Raw genomic sequence first — 19,265 nt, 5'->3', positions numbered from 1 at the left:
TCAAGAGTATTTTTACATCTCCCAGTTTAGTTGCCTGCTAATTCATCTCATCTTGAATGTAACAGATCTTTTCTCAGGAAAAATGCTAATATTATGTGTGATGAAAATGGAGCTTTAAGTAGAGCTATATTAGTATACCTAGTGAGAAACAGATTCCGATGGACAGAGGGCCTAGTAAAACAGACCCATACCTTTCACCTTAGAGTTAGAGAGTCCTTGCACTCCCCAAGAAGCCTGTGATGAACTTTATGAGCTCTGTAAGCCTTTTGAAATTGTATGCAAACATATATGTGTATTTTTCTGGGAAGAGGGTCCATGGGTTTTTTATCATTCTCAAAGGAGGCGGGGAGGATGACCCAAAAGGCCTAAGAAGAAGGTAAGGAGTCCTTAAGAAGCCCCTTCCCAGTCCTTCTTTACCCAGGTCCTGGGGGCTTTTAGTCTAAAGAGAATTCTTATCACCCTGTCTCAATACCCTGACTCATTTTTCATGTTCAGCTTCCTCTGGCAGGGTCTTTGGTGGCTTCCTGCTGGTTTCTTCCAGGGTCAGCTCCTTGGTTATTTTCCACTAGTACAGTTTGTGTTCTCAGTTGTCTGTTGTCTTCTTTCCAGATATGTTGCAATGTCCTGTTCCTAAACCCAAAAGTCAATTAGTTATGTTGAATATGCCACCATTTTGATGGGGCTAGTCTTGATGTCTTAAGTAGAACAATATTGAGGGTTGCTGAATCTCCTTAAGTATATGTAAACTAACACTGTTCTTTTAAAGAGAAATTAAGTTTGTTACTCAAATCTGGCTACTGTGCTTTTTGGAAAGGTTATTATCTTGTTCACAAATTTGGAATTGGATAGGAGTCATTTTCAGAGGCATTTTCAAACACCAGTAGGGGAAGCTAACCAACTGCAGCCACTAAAAAGAGTTTATAAATCACACTGATCACAAAGAAGAGAGAGGAAGCTGATGGAAAAACAGGGTCTAAGAAGCTGAATGAAGCAAAACAAAAATGAGAGATGTGACTTCCTAAGGAATAAAACAAACAAAAAAAAAAACACCAAACCCAGTGCCGTGGAGTCGATTCCAATTCATAGTGACCCTATAGGACAGAGTAGAACTGCCCCATAGAGTTTCCAAGGAGCGCCTGGCAGATTCGAACTGCTGACTTTTTGGTTAGCAGCCATAGCGCTTAACCACTATGCCACCACGGTTTCCTCCTAAGGAATAAAAAAAAAAAAAAAAATGTAAAAAAGAAAGAATACTTTTAAAGAAATCCATCCCTTCCTGACTTTAAAAACAACAGCTTGAATACTGTTTTACTCGAGCAAGGGAGGAAGGGGGAGCAACATGACTGCTGGCAAACAACAGTCTGGTCTCCCTGAGATTGTTAGGCTCAAACAGTAACCTCTCATTGCCTGTAACTAAAGGTGGGGACAGAGCAGGAGGCTATACAAGAGGATCAATCCGTAAGAGGCAGAACTCCAGACTCCAACATCAGTACTTGATGGCTATCAAGCATATTTTGGAGAAGCAAAGCAGCACATTTCCTTAAAAGTATACAAATCTGAAGGGGCAAAAAGAAAAGCTCTAGTGTTAGCCATTGTTTCTGGCCCCAGCTGACATGCGATTTTATGCACTTCATCTTTACTAGTTTTTGTGCACAGTACTCCATCTGACCAGGACTCGGGGTCCCCTTTCTCCACACTCCATCCCAGGCATGCTCTCCATGGGCTTGAGTACAGGGCTGGGACCTGGCAGAGGGCAGGTCCGTTGATACTCAGGGTTCAGCCCCAGGAATTAACCTTTGCCAGAAGCATAGCAAATAATCCAGTATCTAAAGGAAAACCCAGCAAAGTACCTGATGATACTATATTTCTCTTTGTTATAATCAGTTAACTTGCCTTAGAATTCATTTCAGGGAGAAACAAAAATGTAATTGGTCTGTTTAAAATAGTGATGGGGAGAGAGACTAAATGTAGCTCCAAGTGGCTTTGCGCAATGAGGATAAGAACAATGCATACTTAGGACTAATCAAATTTTGTATGGACTTAATTGGGTTTGAAACCAGCCTAGAGAATTGTCATGGAGCAAGCCACAGCAGTGGGAGCACAGGTTTCAGAACCACTGAGAAGACAGGGTATGTGGGGCAGGCCTGACCACTATGACTCACTCCTGTCCCTGATGCTGGGCTTGCTGCTGTCTCAGTTGCTCCCCACAAGCTCCTCTGTGTTGGGTAAGTACAGCTTTTCTTTCCCCAGGCTGTGCCGAAGCTGGAGGCAGCGGAAGCCCTGGAGAAGTTAGCAAGGAAACTAGATTTCAACACCATTTGTGTCATCACTTGTTGGGAGGGCAGAGCTCACAGAAACGTCTGTTTCCCGTTGTTTCTGCGAGGCCTCCCACTGTGATATTGAAATGACCCATTTCACAGAAGTCAAGGAACCTCTTCGTATTTTCAGTACAAAGTATCCTCTTGGAGAGGGGAGGGAGAGTTCAGCTGGTCATAGCTGGATTCTTGTCCCTCTAGTTATTTCCCTACCGCAGGTGGGGGAAAGATCTCACACATCGAAAGCCAGGGAATACCTCTATAAAATGCAATAGTAATTCTGGAGCCACGCAGGCTGGATGAACCCCTGAAACCATTATTCTGAGATAAGCTTTAAACCTTAAACCAAAAATACCCCCTTAAGTCTTCTTAAAACCAAACAATAGTTTAGCTTAACTAGTAAAGAAAGTCAGTCTTGAGTGCTGTGCTCATTTAAGATCTATGTATACGGGATCAAATGCTCAACAGCAACTCGAAAGATTGGGTAGGGACTTTAGAGGGCAGTGAGTTTATGGGGGAGGAAGAACTCAGAAAAGGAGGGTGAGAATGGTTTCACAATTTGAGGAACATAATGTCACCGAATTGTACATGTAGAAATTGTTGAACCGGTGTATGTTCTGTGTATATTCTCAACAACAACAAAAATTATTTTTAAAAATGTTTTATCCTAAGTAAATAAATGCTAAATAAATAAAGTTGGGGTTCACTTTGGAAAAACATACAAGAGCAGACTTTTATCAGTACATCCCCACCTATCCCAAAGCCCAGAGGTCCAAAAGAGTCACTCAGGAAAGCGTCTCATTGTAGAAACAATTTCTCAGTTTTCCAGAACTGAAGCTTAACAAACTCCTTACCCCTGAGGCAGGATTAAAATTCTCATGGGCTAAGAGGTTCTTCCTAGTAAGCAGCCATCCTGGAAATAGGGGAGCTTCAAATAGGTACCATACAGTGTCTAGAGAGCCTTAAGACCTTAGCAGGAGTATTCCTTAACCCTCACAGTATGCCTGCCCCAGGTACCCTCTCTATTGAGCTTTAAATCGGTGAGTGACCCCAGGGCCCCAAGAATCTAGTCTAGCGCCAGGCCTATCCAGACCACCTCTTCACATAGCTCTGCTGCTGACTTAAGCCTCTGCTCTCTTTTGGTCTCCTTAGAATTCAGATAGGGTGGCTGTGAGGCAGATCAATGATAGGCTGCCCCTGAGACCTCCAGGGGATGTCGTACAGTTTTTAGCTTGAGGTTAAGAAGTATGGGGACGGCTGCAGACTGCTAACAATTTAAACACTGCTTTTCCCTGCTAGCTGGGAACAATCAGCAGCATAATGCAGTGCCCTGGTCCTTCCCATCCTGCGGGGCTCATCTAGGACAAGGGGCCTGATGACCAGTGTTTACCCACAGGTTTCTGTGCTTTTCGAGGCATTGACCACCCTTATCAACACTTGGAAGCATTTTGACAATTCACCTAGAGAAAAACTAAGGCCTCCAAGAAAAAAAAACGGGGAGAGTGGCAAAATCAGACAATGGCAGTGCCCTGTCAGTAAAGATCAGTGAAGGAAGAAAAGACAGGTATTAAACAGGGATGCAAACCTTAGCACAAAGATCAGCCCATTCTTTCTTGTTGGGCTTTATTGCTTAAATGGAAACCTAGCATTTCCCTCTTATCACAGCCTCCCCTTGAACATGACCACACTCCAAAGTGTTACCTCCAATCCTAACATGGTGGAAACCTGCATCAGATTCCTGACAGACACATGGACAGGAATGGAGCAGTGGGCCTCAGCCACTGCCCTAGCAGACAACCCTGTGCCCTGGGTATACCTGGCTTCCTAGGACGCGGCTCAGGGCCATTTCTCCTCCAATACCTCCATTCTGGCTGACAGAATCCACTCTGCCGTGGAGACTTCTCCGGAGGGATGGGGCCTGTGTTGACTGTGCTGTTCACCATCAGTCTTTGGGGAGGGCCCATCTCCAAATCCTTCCCCAAATCCTCTTCTTCAGAAGAGGAGGAGGAAGAAGAAGAAACAGCCATGGGCACATGCACTGCTACGTCCTCCTCTTTAGGACCCTCTAGGGGCAAAAGCTGAGCTGTGGGCTTCAGCTCTGGCTCTGGAAGTTCTCTGGCTGTGACCTCTGAGGTCCGAGTTAGAGGCCACCAGGTGGGTCCAGCTAAGGGACAGCAGCAGAGGCAGCCCTGGCACAGCAGCTGGCAGCAGGCGTGGGGATGGCAGAAAGGGCACAGGAACGGAGTGCCCAGAGGCAGCCTTTTGGTGACATATCCAGTGGCCGACCCTAGCAGAGTGCAGCAAGGGGCCCAGAGGAGGGGGCTGGGGTGTTCTCTCGTGAAAGGCTTGTGTAGCTTCTCCACAGCCGCCTTCCAGACAGTTAGGGGCACCCACCTGACCCCACCTAGAGGCACTTTAGCTGTCTTGCCATTCCAGAAGTGAACAGTGATTTCTTCATCCTTTGATACTACAGAATGGAAAAAGGCAACAGCCTTGTTATAATTAGCTCTTTATTGTGAGGATAAGCATTCTCGTATACCCAAAGGCAAAGCCTCAGTGCAGCCCCCTCTGCTCTGGCTGCCTAGCTCCCCAAGCACACCGCGCCCTGGAGAGCCTGCGGGAACATTCCCCTTACCTGCTCCACATTTTACCGCCCCTTCCCAGTAGACTTGAGTCAGCTTGTCTTCTGGACTACAAGATGACCTGGAGGGACCCATTCTTTTGAGTCAAAACCAAAATGCATCCTGGGGTGGGAGAAGGTATAAGAGGACTGGCCCAGGCCTGGAGGACATGAGTACTGGTATGACCCAGGATGACTCCGCCACACCAAGGTTTAGCTAACCAACACACACACGATATAGTTGGGCCATTTTGCCCTGATAAAAAATATTTTATAATCTGATGGATATGGTTTATACCTCTATTGCCACTCTGGGATTAAGCTGCAAGACCTCTAAGCTATAGAGACACCCCTGGTCTCTCCTCTGGCCTGATTACTGACCTGGCTTCTTCTGAGGATTGGTAGGTCAGAGCAGCTTCCCTTACCTCTCTGAGGGTCTCTGGTCTCCAAGCCCAAGAGAACAGTGCCAGGTCCATACCGCTGTCCATTTGGCTCCCAGGGTGCCAGCACCTTGTCCCCAGGTCTCAGTGAGTATGCCATGGGTGGTGAGAGCTGAATGACTTCTTCCTCCAAGACCACACCATGCTGCTGGGCTGGCTGCTTTGGGCCTGTGACAGCGGGGGCCTCAAATTCCACAAACAGAGTCCCTTGCCTCTCCAGCTGAAGGGAAGAAAACACCCAGAATAAGGAAGTATAGCAGGGAGCAAGGATTCTGTACGAGGCCCCAGAACCAGACCCAGCGTTTTCCTTGCGAACAGCAGGGACCACCTAAAGAAGGGACAGGGATTGTGCTGGCTGCTTAAAGCCCGTGAGAGCAGAGACAGACAGGCCATGGTGCTGATGTTCTTCCCTCTACCTCTTCTTGCCATGGGCAACTCTTTTTTATTGCTTCCTGCCTCCTCTTCCCATCTTTTTTTTTTTTTTTTTTCTTTTCTCCCACCTATACTTTTGGCCTACAATTCCCAGGAGTAACCCATGCCCTCTGCAACCTCCCCAATGCACTCCTCCCCCAACACCTACCCTCCTGAACCAGCATTTCCCCTCTTACGAACTGCTGTTCCTGGATCCAAACCAACCAGGGCTGATTTATTACTCGTCCATGAGGCCAAGTGGTGGAGGTGGGCAAGGAGCAATTTTGGTACTCACAGCAGCCCTCAGCACAGCATTTACAGTCTATGTGGAAGAGGCTTGGCTAAGCAAATGAACAGCACAAAAGAGAGGCCAGAAGTACTTAAGGCAATTAAAAGCACGAGCTGCTTTCGAGCACTCAGTACTATTTTGAAGAGAAATAGTCTGATTACAAATTACTTTTACTAAATCACTAGGCAGATAATCACAAAGGGGAAATGTGGAACAGAATTTCAAATTCTCATGGAATCCAGACTTTCCGGAGCCATGAAGGCTGGATGAACCCATGAACTATTGCCCTGAGATAACCTTTAAACCTTAAACTAAAAACACTCCCTGAAGTGTTCTTAAAATCAAGCAAAAAATAGTTTAGCTTAGCTAGTAAAGAATGTTAGCCTTGAGCATTGTGCTCTTACAATATCTATATGGGGTCAAATTGACAACATAACTCGAAAGATTAGATAGGAACCTTAGGGGGCAGTAAGTTTATGTTAATGAGAGAGGAACAACTCAGAAAAGGAGGGTGAGAATGGTTGCACAAATCGAAGAATGTAATCAGTTGTCACTGAGTTGCATATGCCGAAACTGCTGAATTGTTGTATATTCTGTGTATATTTTCAACAACAACAACAACAAAAAATTATTTTTAAAAAATCACTAGACAGAACTTACAATTCAGCAAAACTCTGACTGGGCGGCACAAGCAGTCAAGTGCTTGAAAGACTGGCTGTTCAAACCCACCCAGAGGCACCTCAGAAGACAGGCCTGGTGATCCGATCCTGAAAGTTCACAGCCTTGGAAACGCTATGGAAACCCTATGGAGCAGTTCTACTGTGCACAAACTGGGTCACCACGAGGTGGATTAGACTCAAAGGCAACTAACAACAACTACTAACATTTAATTAGAATTCACATATAAGTTACTTGGAAATAACAAAATTACTTTTGATAGGAAATTCAATAATTCATGTTTTTTAAGGATTCACACTATTCTTCCTCCCAGGGATCCACATTCGTGAAGTCTGACTCTGAAAAGAAGAAAAAAATCCCCCAGAAGTAAGTAGCCCCTGATGTGAAGCCAAGCCTGGCTCCTTGCGTGCCAGAGGGCGGCTCTGTGTGCAGGAACCCACGTGGCTGCATGTGGGAAAGCACATTAGTCTTCTTCTTCAGGTGGTGCAAACAGTTAACATGCTCAGCTGCTAACCAAAAGGTTGGAGGTTCAAGTCCACCCAGAGGCGCCTTGGAAGAAAGGCCTGGAGACCTACTTCCAAAAATTTTGCCATTAAAAATCCTGTGGATTATAGTTCTATGCTGACACACATGGGGTCACCATGAATCAGAATCAACTTGAGGGCAACTTGTTGGTTTGGTCCCTTAGGCTGGTACCCAAAATTCACACATACTGAATTTTCCTGAACAAAGTACATTTAATAAATATTTTCCCTCCTACAACCCAGCTATGGCAGATCTGTGCTTATCCAAGAACTTGAATTGCTGGGTATGCACAGCTGATGCACATCAGGTATGGCAGGGCCACCCCGGAGGAGCATGCCAGGAGATGCTGTGAGGTGGGGACTTGCCTCTGGAGCAGGCTTTATCTGAGCCCGGTAATAAAAGCCATCTGGTTCCCTTCTTGCTAGGACCCATGGGTCAGCAGCATCTCCAACTCTTCCCAGCCAGCCAGGCTCCTGCCATGCTGGGTCAGTGATGTGGAGACATGGGTGATAAGACACATACCTGGGGAAGAGCAAGTAGAATTAGAAGGTAGAAAAGACCAAGCCCTAAGAACATCAAGAAACAAGTTTCACAGCTCTGCAGAGCCACGGTGTGAGCATGACGACAACGGTATATGGAGCAGAAGTCCATGTGAAAAGTGGTAATTGATGACTTCCAGTAAGATAAAATGGACTGTTGGGAAGGGCAGAAAGAGAAGGCAGTGCAGGGAACCACTGTTGATCTGATTGGGCCAAAGTAATAAAAATGTAATTAGGCTTGATATATTAATTTATCCTGGTTCTGAGACTAGACAGCAGACCAGGAAACAGTGCTGTTAAGGTATTAAGGTAAATCCTAAGGCGGTGTGTGGGATTCCAAGATAAGGAGTGGAAATGCTGAAGGAGCAAAATTGTAACGACACTTGGCGCTGCGGGTTGGAGGGTGATGCAGATAAGGAAGTCTTTGAGCTGGGGCAGCACAAAGCAGCTGACTAAGAGGCTGTGGGCTGGAAAAAGGAGAAGGGCATTCTGAGAAGCTTTGTGGGCAGGGCCAAGCCTGGGCAAGCTGCTAACTCAGGTTTCTGTGCAAGCTCTTTACTTTGTTGGCAGGAGTCTGAGGCCTGAACACAAAGGATCCTTAACTCTAGCCTTGAACTGGATGGTCCAAATAGGTAAATCAAGAAAGGCAGCTTTAAAGACCCTTCGAGCCAGCATGTCCCTCTACTGGGCAGACTGAACTGAGTAATGTGAACATGAGTCCCTGAATTTACCCAATTCGTACGTGCTTATGAGGAGCCTTGGTTAAGCACTTGGCTGTGAAACAAAAAGGTCGGTGGTTCAAAGCCACCAGCTGCTCCTTGGAAGAAAGATGTGGCAGTGTGCTTCTGTAAAGATTACAGCCTTGGAAGCCCTATGGGGGAGTTCTACTCTGTCCTATAGGGTTGCTATGAATCCAAATTGACTCAACAACAATGGGTTAGTGGGTGTAGACTGAGGTTCCTTTGCCAGCTTGTACAGTAGTATTCACACTTCATACAGCTGACTAAGGGTACTATTTAGGAAAAATCAGAATAATTGAGGAATACTGAAGTAACCTGAAGAGGGGCCCGGATCCTACCTTAGTTGTTGGTTGTAGAAACTCTAATTTCTCACGTGGTGCCAGAAGTCATCTCATAGTTGATGGTAAAATGAGCTAGAACACTTTATAACTGGGTGGTCCCTGATGCCTTCTCTCACACACACCAACTGTGACAACCACAACTCTGCTACAAGGGCAAGGCAAAAGCCAGGCCAGCCCTTGAAGTCATTAGGAATGTACTTTAGGCAGGAGTACTACACTCCTTTGTCTGTGTTCAGGCAAATCACGGCCACAGTAGTAAAGAAGTCCTTCAGCCTTCCCAACATGCAAGTTCTCTCCCTCTTGGTAGAAAGGGAGCCAAGAACAAAAAGGAAAAGGAAAGATGCACACAATTCCCTTCAGCCAGAGGTGCAGAGACAGGTACCTTGTGAGGAGGTTGTGCCTGGTGAGCCAGGGAGTTCGGAGGGCAAAGGGGCAGGTGAAGGACAGGTCCCAGGGAGGAGCAGCACTGTCCCAGCAAGGGGCCTTCAGGGTTGTGGTCATGCTACAGTATTTGGGCAGAGGCATCCCAGGCCCTGTGGAGGAGTCCATGGCTTCGAAGAATCCACCTGAGAACAACACCACCATTACCTGAGTGGCGGCCCACAGCTGAGTAGAGAGTGCCAGGCAGGGTGGGGTTCAGCTCTGTGGGTGACCTGCCTGTGCACAGCCCACCATCTCCCACAGTCGCTCAGTTTCCTTTTTGAATCACCTGTCTCAGAGACACCCTCTCAGGAAGTAGGGGAAGGGTTAGAAGAGCAAGAGCTGTGATTTTAGGGAAACCCAGCTTTAAATCCCTTTTGCTTACTGGTTGTGTGTTTACTTCTCTCTGAGCTTCAGTTACTGCACAGGAGATAATATATGTAAAGTACCTGGCACATAAGTAGCTCAGTATATGTTCATTTTTTTTCTTCTTCCTCCCTAATGGCAGACCATTCTTCTCTTCACAAATTTTAACCCTGATGACCACCTGGCCCCTAAACCAAACCACAGACTCCTCTCCTAACCCAAACACCTACAGGACTAACACTGACCCCAGGCTGAACTAAGAACCCAGGGCCTAGCCACTTCAAAACTGTTCATAGACAACAGCTACAGCCCAGGGTCCAAACTCTGCTGCCCCAGCCCACCGAAGACCTGTACACAAGTCTAACCCCAAAGGGACTTACCCACAGACTCAAACTGCCAGGCTCCACCTCAACCTGGTTCCTCCCTCTGACAGTTGGGGCTCAGGACCTCAGCCCAGATGACTCCTGGTTGCCAAGCAGGTTGCCATGGATGCAAGCCAGCAGGAACACTAGCCAAGTGATTGTACTGAGCATGTGCAGAGGGCTAACAGGAGGGGCTCTGACTCCGCTGGGGGGCTTGAAGGGACTGGGGCAGGGCCTGGCATGGCAGCTGCCCAGACAGAGGTCTTGAGAGCCATGGGAGTGGTAGAGGAGCATGTAGTTCTCTTGCTCCCTTGAAGACTCTGGGAGGTGGAAAGAAAGGCCAGAGTAGCCTCAGTTTCAAAGGGCAGCTTCTCCACTGCCAGAAGAATCAGTCACATTCGGAAACCTTATGGATCTCAGGGGAGTCCAGTGAAGGAGAGAGCTGACCCCAACAGAGACTTAGGGCTGTGGATCTGCCTCCACTCGGGGCAGGCGGGAGGCTAGGGGTGGGGAGAAGCCAATGGCTGGCCTGGGAACTCTAACACAGAAGTTTTCTGTAGTTTCAAACAAAAGAACCCAAAGTGTGGGTATGCTCTGTAACAGACAGGACTCTGCTGTGGAGACGAGGTATGGTAGCCCCTTGCATGGTGGGGCAGTGGTGACAAATGGAACAAGTCCGGATTCTATTCCGGTTGTAGGACTTGGGTCAGCCATTCCACCCCCAAAAATCTTATGAAATGAGAGGGTCTCTACATCCTCTTACACTCAGACGTTCTTCATGTGCATATTCAGATAGCTGTCATTAGAGCAGTTTTGAAGGGTTATCTCTCCGTAGAAAGATAGTTGGGAGGGCTTTAGGAAAGAGGCCAGTGTGGGCACACACTCCTATACAGCAGGGAAATGGCAGGGCATTCCAGCCTGAGGAATGACCCATGTCCTGGTTGGCGCGGGAGTCCATGGGAGGAAGCTGCTATTCTGTGGCCACTTACAGTCACTGTGCGACAACTATGTGCCCGGCACTGTGTTCAGTGAAGAATACCAAAAAAGTATGTAGGGACATTTATTCCTCCTCGTTCGTTCCTCCCTTTCCCCTAGTTTCCTGTTTCTGTGGATTCCCGTGGTTAGGAGAAGCTGACTGGACCCTCAGCTCCAGGGCTGGAACCTGTGCGATCCGCACATCCCACTCCTCTGGCCACAGGGACAGTTTAGGAGCGAGCATGTTCTCAGCCTCTCCAGTCAGAATGAATACCGGGACTTTTGTGGGGAATCCTGGGATATAGACCCTCTCTCCACTCCTGTGCATTAAAAAAAAAAGCATGTAGTTCTGGGAGCTTCTCACAGCCATTTTGAGACCCTGAAGCTATCCCTAGAGGAAGACAGGGAGGATAAACCTAAAGAAAACAAGTTCTGAAGGCAGCCCTATTCTAGATGTTTCAGTCATGAGTCCACAAATTCCTTTTATTGATTAAGCCAGTTTGGGTTGGGCTTTTTTTTTTTTTTTTTGCAATAAAAAGCATCTTAACTGATGACTGCCCTCATAGAACGTAACTTTGTACTCAGGAGAACGACTGTTGCCCAGGACTGTGTACGTAAAAGTTGCACAAAGTCAGAGTTAGAGCCACAAAGATTAATGAAGACTCCAGCAGTGACAGAATTCCTAAGGCAGCTGGGATTTTGATGGTGGAGGGGAAGAGGAGGATGACATTCTATGCATTTGCAAGACCATGATTTTCTTTTCTGGGAAGATGAGGTGTCTGGGAAATCAAGGTGGATATTTGAGATGGAGCCAGATTGCAGGAAATTTTGAAAGCCAAGCAAATAAATTTAAACAGCTTGGTAGTCAAAAGGAAGTCATTATGGGGTTTGAGCGGCAGAGGGACATGAAGTCCTTTAAGAAAGAATGTCAGAGTGAGGCTAGAGCCAGGTGAAAACAGAGCATACGGGGTCAAAGAGGAGACTATTAAAATGACCCAGACACTAGGTGACAGCACTGGAATGGGTTAAAAAAATAAATATGTATATATATATATATATATATATATATGTATATATATATAAAGACGTCTACTTGATTTGGGGCCTTTTGCTGGGTGCTAGGAAAAAAAAATTTTTTTTTTTTTTTTTTTTTAGGAATATAGGATTAATAAAACTGGTCCCTATCTCCAAGTAACGGCAAGGGTGGGAAATTGGGGAACAGAAACGACAGTGGAGATGGGTGTCACAGTGTGGAGGAAGTCCTGATAGGGTTTGGGAGTTAAGGGAGAGGATAGAGCTGAAGCTGGCCTTGGAAACAGACATCCTGAAGGCAGACTCCAAGATACGGGGCAGTGACCAACCTTCCCAGGTGAGAAGGAAAAGCCTGGCAGCTGTAAGTCTTCTGGCCTAGAGGACCTGGAGAATGGTGATGTTATGGACAGAAAAAGATAAGGGTAATAATAAATAATGGTTATGAATACTTATGTGTCAAGTACTATTAATCCTCATAATAAACAATGGGGTATTTGCTGTTATTATCACTCTCATTTTGTGGATGAGGAACCAAGACATAGAGAGGAGGTAGCAGAGTCATAATTTAAACCAAGACAGTTTAATTGCAGAGCCTGCCTTCTTAACCCCTACACTAAGCTGTCTGCGGAAGTCTTCTGCATGCAGTAAAAATTTGACTCTGAGACATTTTCAAATAACAACAAAACTTTGTGAAGAATTTTTGCTTTCTCTCAAAGATGCTTTCCCATCAAGACATGAGTAAGGTATAGACTTCATGTTAACCCCAAATCATAAAAACCATCAAACTTCGACAAATCAAGGGAGGTTCATTGTAATCGCTCAGTGTGAAGCATCTGCAAAGTGCATGACAAACATTGAGTAGTCATTAGTCATAATTTACAGTGCTTTTGTGAGAGCTTCTCACAGCTGAGACTCTGGCCAAGTGTGTAAGAAGGACAGGGTGGGAGGGGCAGAGAACACTGGGCCCTTTACCCCGTGTAAAACTCTTGAAAGAGATGACTAAAACTTAAGACACATCTTCTCAATCTACGTAAGGTAATGTATAAAACCCGTAATCCAGGTAAGCAACAGCCACCATAGATTATCATCTGAACTATCTGCTCACACAGAAATTACATTTAGGAAAAACTATTGAATGATGCTGTAAGAGACCCCATTTTGTGAAAATATTTGTTTCCATTTGGAAACACTGAGTCAAACGATTCTAAAAATGGGGTCAGTGTGGCGGCCGCTGGTTGCCATTATGGAGAGCCCTTTCCCAGGGTTATTCTTGCTCTCAAACTTTTCAGGGCACAGAAGAGACTGCAGGTAATTAATGTACTTGATTGCAGCCCTGAGGGTTTCCACTTTGCTGAGTCTTTTCTCCAAATACTCCTCTGGCAGATGATGGCGGAGCTGGGCATAACCTTCGTTGACACACTTCACCCGCTGCCTTTCTCGCTCATTCCTTTTCCGGATAAAGGCGGGCCCGTAGGAGTATTCACACCTTCTGTAATTCTGATAAGGCATTGGGAAGGAGAAGGGGCAGGGTTCACCATAATTTTCCATGATCATGGAGTCACTGGAAAAAGGCAGCAATGGCAGCTCTTCAGAGTAAGGGGATGGCACTGGGGCCTCAGGGTACAGGTGGAAAGTGACCATAGGGTCCAGATAGAAGGACCGGGTCAGTGGCAAGTGGGCAGAATCAGAGAAGACAGGCAGTTTGTCTGGCAGATTAGAATGGCTTCTATTGTCCATCATTCCCTCTTTAACCTGGAAATATAACCAAGTTTATTAATTTGGCCAGATCAGGAGAGAGTAGATGTCATTTGCTTTTAAAGACTTTTCTGCTTTGATGAATACTTTCTGAGTTCATTGTGAAAACTATATGGGTTAACGATATTCTGTGGGTAGTAAGAAGATTTTCAATAGTACACAGAAATATTGTTAAACAACATTGAGTCACTCCGTGAGAAAATTAGCCCTCTTTCAATTCTTGTGGTTAGAAAGATACAGCCTGAGTCTCATCAGAGTGTCTTCCACACTATTCTACAGAGCCCTGGTGGTGCAGTGGTTAAAGCACTTGGCCACTAACCGTTAGGCCCGTGGTTCAAAGCCACCAGCCCCTCCACAGGAGGAAGATGTGGCAGTCTGCTTAGCCTTGGAAATCCTATGAGGCAGTTGTACTCTGTCCTTTAGGATTGCTCACAGTTAGAATCGACCCAATGGCAATGGAATTTTTTTTTTTTTTGGTTTTGTATTAGCTAGAATTTAATCACTTTTCTTTATTGTTAATTTTACTTATTTCACACTTAGTGATATAAAGTTTCTTTTTAAAAATAAATCTACTTGAGTAAAAAATGTGAATGATTTATAGAAAAATATTAAGTAAATAATAATAATACAGGTAGAACACAGATGTGATGAAGACAATGAAGGTGTACGCAAATAGCTGGAGCTTGGAAAATGCTGAAACAGCACAATATTCAAATACATGTTGGAGAAATGACAAACTAGTTAATGAGCCTGAAACCTCACAGTATAACCAATACCTGCTATACCAGGGGCAAAACGAAAATTAAAAACAAGAAAGGAATTATTGGCTTTTAAAAATTCACTATAACTTTCTGGAGCCATTGAGGCTGGACAAACACCAAAATGATTGCCCTGAGATAATCTTTAAACCTTAAACCAAAAAATATCCTCTGAAGACTCCTTTAGACCAAACAATAGCTTGATTAATAAAGAAAGTCTGCCTCGAACATTGTGCTCTTTAAAGAACAGTCAACATGGTTTGGAGCCGGAGAGGCTGGATGAACCCCCAAAACTATTGGCCTGAGATAACCTTTAACCCTTAAACCAAAAAATCCCCTGAAGTCTTCTTAAGAACAGACAATAGTCTAGCTTAACTAGTGAAGAATGTCAGCCTTGAGCATTGTGCTCTTTTAAGATCTGTCTACATGGGACAAAATTGACAACAGCATCTCCAAAGATTAGATAAGGAACAAAGTGGGCAGTGAGTTTATGTTAAAGGGGAAGGAACAATTTGGAAAAGGAGAGTGAGAATGTTTGCACAACTTGAAGAATGTAATCAATGCCACTGAATTGTACATGTAGAAATTCTTAAATTGGTGTATGTTCTGCTATGTATATTTCAAACAACAAAAAATAAAAATGAATTATTAAAAAATAAAAATTTACTATAACTCTAAGTGAGAAACTCTCCTAACTCAATTTACAAATTTTTACTTATGCATAACTTTAGATATATTGAATCAAGTGCAACAGTTTTAGTTCTTTTTTCTTTTTCCCCACGGAGCACAAGGATAAAGTATTACACCCCTGGAGGTCTCACGCCAACAGGTTTCCTATTTCTGAATAGGTCGGCATCCATCTAATACTTAACCACCACCCCTTTTTGCCTTTGTAAAATGTAGTCACAACTGGCTTTACAGAGCCATTGAGTTTAACCAGATAACTGGGACACAGGGTAGTGCTGTTGGAAAAGAGCAGTTTTCATTCAGTCCTAATACCCTGAGAGTTTCATTCTTGGCTCTGCCCCTTCCCAGCTGTATGTGCTTAGGACAGTTCCTTAACCTCTCTGAGCTTCAGCTTCCTCCTGTGTCCAACTGAGATGTTAACTGCAGGTGGTTGTAAGAATTAAATGGAAGTGTATATAATGTACCAAGTACAAGAAGAAGCCCTGGTGCTGCAGTGGCTAAGCACCCTCGGCTGCTAACCAAAAGGCTGATGGTCTGAACCCACCAGCCACTGCACAGGAGAAAGATGTGGCAGTCTGCTTCCTTCCACGAAGATTTCTCCCACTGCCATTGAGTCAATTCCAACTCATAGCGACCCTATAGGACAGAGTAGAACTGTCCCATGGGGTTTCCAAGGAGCAGCTGGTGGATTCAAACTGCCAACCTTTTGGTTACCAGCTGAGCTCTTCACCTCTGTACTTCCCACCTTGGAAACCCCATGGGGCAGTTCTACTCTGTCCTACAAGGTTACAGTGAGTCAGGATCGGTTGAACAGCAATGAGTTTTTGGTTTACCAAGCACAAACATTAGTTCTTTTTCTCTTTCCTTTCTTCATGGATGAATATGTGTGCAGCATCCCTTTCTAAATTGTATCTTACGGAAAACCTGGCTGATATTTTCCCTAACACTGGAAAATGAAAACATTTATCTATCCAAAGCGAATTTGAGGGGTGAAGGATACACCTAAAATGAAAAAGAAAAAACAACATGAACATCTAATCATGGGTTGATTATGAGACTAACCTCCAGAAAAGAAGGAAATATTGCTTTCTGTTCATTTCTTGGGGGTTTGATTTTTCAACATCTTTAGGAGTGAGAAGTTGTTCTCTACGCTTGGCATATATAAAGAAAAAAAAAAAAAAAAGCCAAAAAACCAGTCCTAAGGTGTATGGGCAGTTAAAACTCTTGGCTGCTAACCAAAAGATTGGCAGTTTGAGTCCACCCAGGGGCTCCTTGAAAGAAAGGCCTGGAGATTTCCAAAAATCAGCCACTGAAAACCATATGGAGCACAATTCTACTCAGACACACGTGGAGTCTTCATGTGTAGGAATCAACTTCACGGCAGCTGGTATGTATGTTGTAAGGTTTGTGCACAAGATTAGATAACATTGGCCCTTGGCTCTCTGCCTGAACATGGGCAAAAACACTGTGGCTGCACTATGTAGTGAGAGGAGCAGCCTCTGAGAACCAGTATTCACATGCAAAACAGTGTGTTCCAATTCTTGTCAAACAGCCTCTCCAGGATGGCCTGTGAAAAGACAAGTGACCACAGAAACAGAAAGGGCAGCGGAAGTTGGGGGTGGAGGAGGATTTTAACACGTCATGGTGAAACAGGCTGGAGAAGGAGTAAATGTCAGGAAAACTCTGCCTAACATAGGGGGGCTGAGAGAAGTACGACAGACTCAATTAAATATTAAAACAGAGGGACAGGAAATGAAAGATTCCAAATTGTTGACCACATAGCCTAAAACAACTAACATATACAAAAATCTCTGGAAGATCAAAAATCAGCCAAGATTATGTCAAAAAGAAAAAGTTGTGAAAGAGTTAGAAAATCCCCAAGCCAGGAATTCTAGAAAGTAAGAAATAAAGAACATGTCCGGCAAAAGCTGCAAAACGATGGCACAGTGGGTATCGAGCCTACGGTACACTTCTCACAACAGCAGAGCCTTATTTCTGCCTCTTGCCTCAAACCAGAACTGACTAACGACGAGTTACCAAAAAGTAAAGCAGATGTCATCAAAGCCAATTACATATAAGAATTCCTTGGGGTGTGTGGTTTGACCCTGAAAGATCATTTTAATATCTTAAACCTTGACCGAGGTGAAATCTGAGTACACTCTGTTTACCATGAGTGATAAAATGTTTCAGGTTTTAACAAGAGTTTGCATAATTCTTGGAAAAAGAGCATGACACCTCTGGAGACACATTGATGAGAAGTTTTTCTGTTCAGCATTTCCAGTAAGTTCATCAATTACTGTAATAACATTTAGACAGAGTCACCTTTTATTCAAAGAAGAACATTTAATCACAAAACAAGAGCGAGAGAACGAAAAAAAAAAAAAAAAAAGTGATAAAAAGAATCGAGAAAGAAAGCCTACCAGAGGCTGGTGGTGTTTATAAAAATTGAATAGAAGTTTTAAAAGAAAGCAACACAGATTGTTAGGGCTGGGCTCCACGGTTCCACACACTTGCACAGCTAACAAACACATGTATCTTGGGAAAATCTCAGGTTTCTGTCTTAGAACTCTTCTGGGAAATAAATGATGAGGTTTTAAATGATGAAGTCCTAAGAGATTCTGGATGCTCTACTGAGCATAAAATTTCTAACTTTCAGAGATAGTAAAAATATCTAGCGAAGAACAAAAAGCTACAATTGCACATATAATTGAATCATGAAATGTTAGAGCTGAGCTGGAAGGAACCTTAGAATTCCTCTTATCCAATCTCGTTTTTCAAATGAGGAAACTAGTACACAGAGGGGTTGTGACATGGTTGATGTCGCAAAGCTAGTAGCAGAGCATAGATCAGAACTGAGGTCCCCTGGCTTCAAACCAAAATATTTCCACTCCTCCAGATAATTTAATCCACAGCAAAAACTGAATCTTTCAATATATGGGCAATATTTGATAGTTTAAGATAATAGCTGATAAAATTTACCACTTACCAACCTTGCCTCAAGATTTTCTTAAAAAACATCTTATTCTCCCCCATGGGCCACTCTGGAGAAGTCTCTTACCTGAGTTTTGTCGTCAAGATGCTGTATTTTGAGCTTAGTCAGACGTCCCTGGTTTATAGGTGATCATTGGTGACAATATGCAAAGTAGCTTATAGTTAAACAGAACTGCACAGTTCTGGTTTAGCTTTTTTTTCTACCTCATATGTAGATATAACAACACGTAACAGTACTAAGTAGAAAAGTTTGCTTACAAAACTGGACTCTTGTAACAGATTCTTTTCTAAAATGAATGATCTCCCATGGATCTAGGTTATATGATTTTTTTAATGTCAAAATTATTTATGGTGCTCGCTTCGGCAGCACATATACTAAAATTGGAAATTCACTAATTAGATAGCAGATAAAAACTACTTTAGGTGATGGGAAAGACAACACACAATACAGGCGAGGTCGCCACAACTGGACTAAACCAAAAGCAACGAAGTTTCCTGAATAAACTGAATGCTTCGAAGGCCAGCATAGCAGGGGCAGGGGTTTGGGGACCATGATTTCAGGGGACATCTAAGTCAATTGGCATAATAAAATCTATTAAGAAAATATTCTGCATCCCACTTTGGAGAGTGGTGTCTGGGATCTTAAACACCAGCAAGCGGCCATCTAAGATGCATCAACTGGTCTCAACCCACCCGGACCAAAGGAGAATGAAGAACACCAAGGACACAAGGTGATTACGAGCCCAAGAGACAGAAAGGGCCACATAAACCAGAGACTACATCATCCTGAGACCAGAAGAACTAGAGGGTGCCCGGCTACAACCGATGACTGCCATGACAGGGAATGCAACAGAAAACCCCTGAGGGAGCAGGAGAGCAGTGGGATGCAGACCCTAAATTCTAGTAAAAAGACCAGATTCAATGGTCTGACTGAGACTAGAAGGACCCCAGTGGTCATGGCCCCCAGATCTTCTGTTGGCCCAGGACAGGAACCATTCCCAAAGCCAACTCTGCAGACAGG

General features: G+C 44.4%; 2 protein-coding genes across 2 annotated transcripts; both read right to left on the bottom strand.

Moving 5' to 3' along the window:
- Nucleotides 1-972: 972 nt before the first annotated feature.
- C7H11orf16 (chromosome 7 C11orf16 homolog) lies at nucleotides 973-10,125 on the bottom strand. The gene is made up of 4 exons (XM_023550868.2): nucleotides 9,281-10,125; nucleotides 7,644-7,800; nucleotides 5,361-5,595; nucleotides 973-4,782 (listed from the first exon to the last, which is right to left on the bottom strand). The coding sequence occupies exons 1-4, from the start codon at nucleotides 9,481-9,483 to the stop codon at nucleotides 4,046-4,048; spliced, it is 1,332 nt and encodes a 443-aa protein (XP_023406636.1). The 5' UTR covers nucleotides 9,484-10,125; the 3' UTR covers nucleotides 973-4,045.
- Nucleotides 10,126-12,316: 2,191 nt separating this feature from the next.
- Nucleotides 12,317-15,883, bottom strand: ASCL3 (achaete-scute family bHLH transcription factor 3). Its single transcript, XM_023550614.2, has one exon. It carries the CDS (start codon nucleotides 13,791-13,793, stop codon nucleotides 13,248-13,250), a length of 546 nt encoding a protein of 181 aa, XP_023406382.1. The 5' UTR covers nucleotides 13,794-15,883; the 3' UTR covers nucleotides 12,317-13,247.
- Nucleotides 15,884-19,265: the final 3,382 nt, after the last annotated feature.

Source organism: Loxodonta africana, chromosome 7, assembly GCF_030014295.1.
Source record: "Loxodonta africana isolate mLoxAfr1 chromosome 7, mLoxAfr1.hap2, whole genome shotgun sequence".
Classification (NCBI taxonomy): domain Eukaryota; kingdom Metazoa; phylum Chordata; class Mammalia; order Proboscidea; family Elephantidae; genus Loxodonta; species Loxodonta africana.
This window is presented reverse-complemented; position numbering and strand designations above follow the sequence as displayed.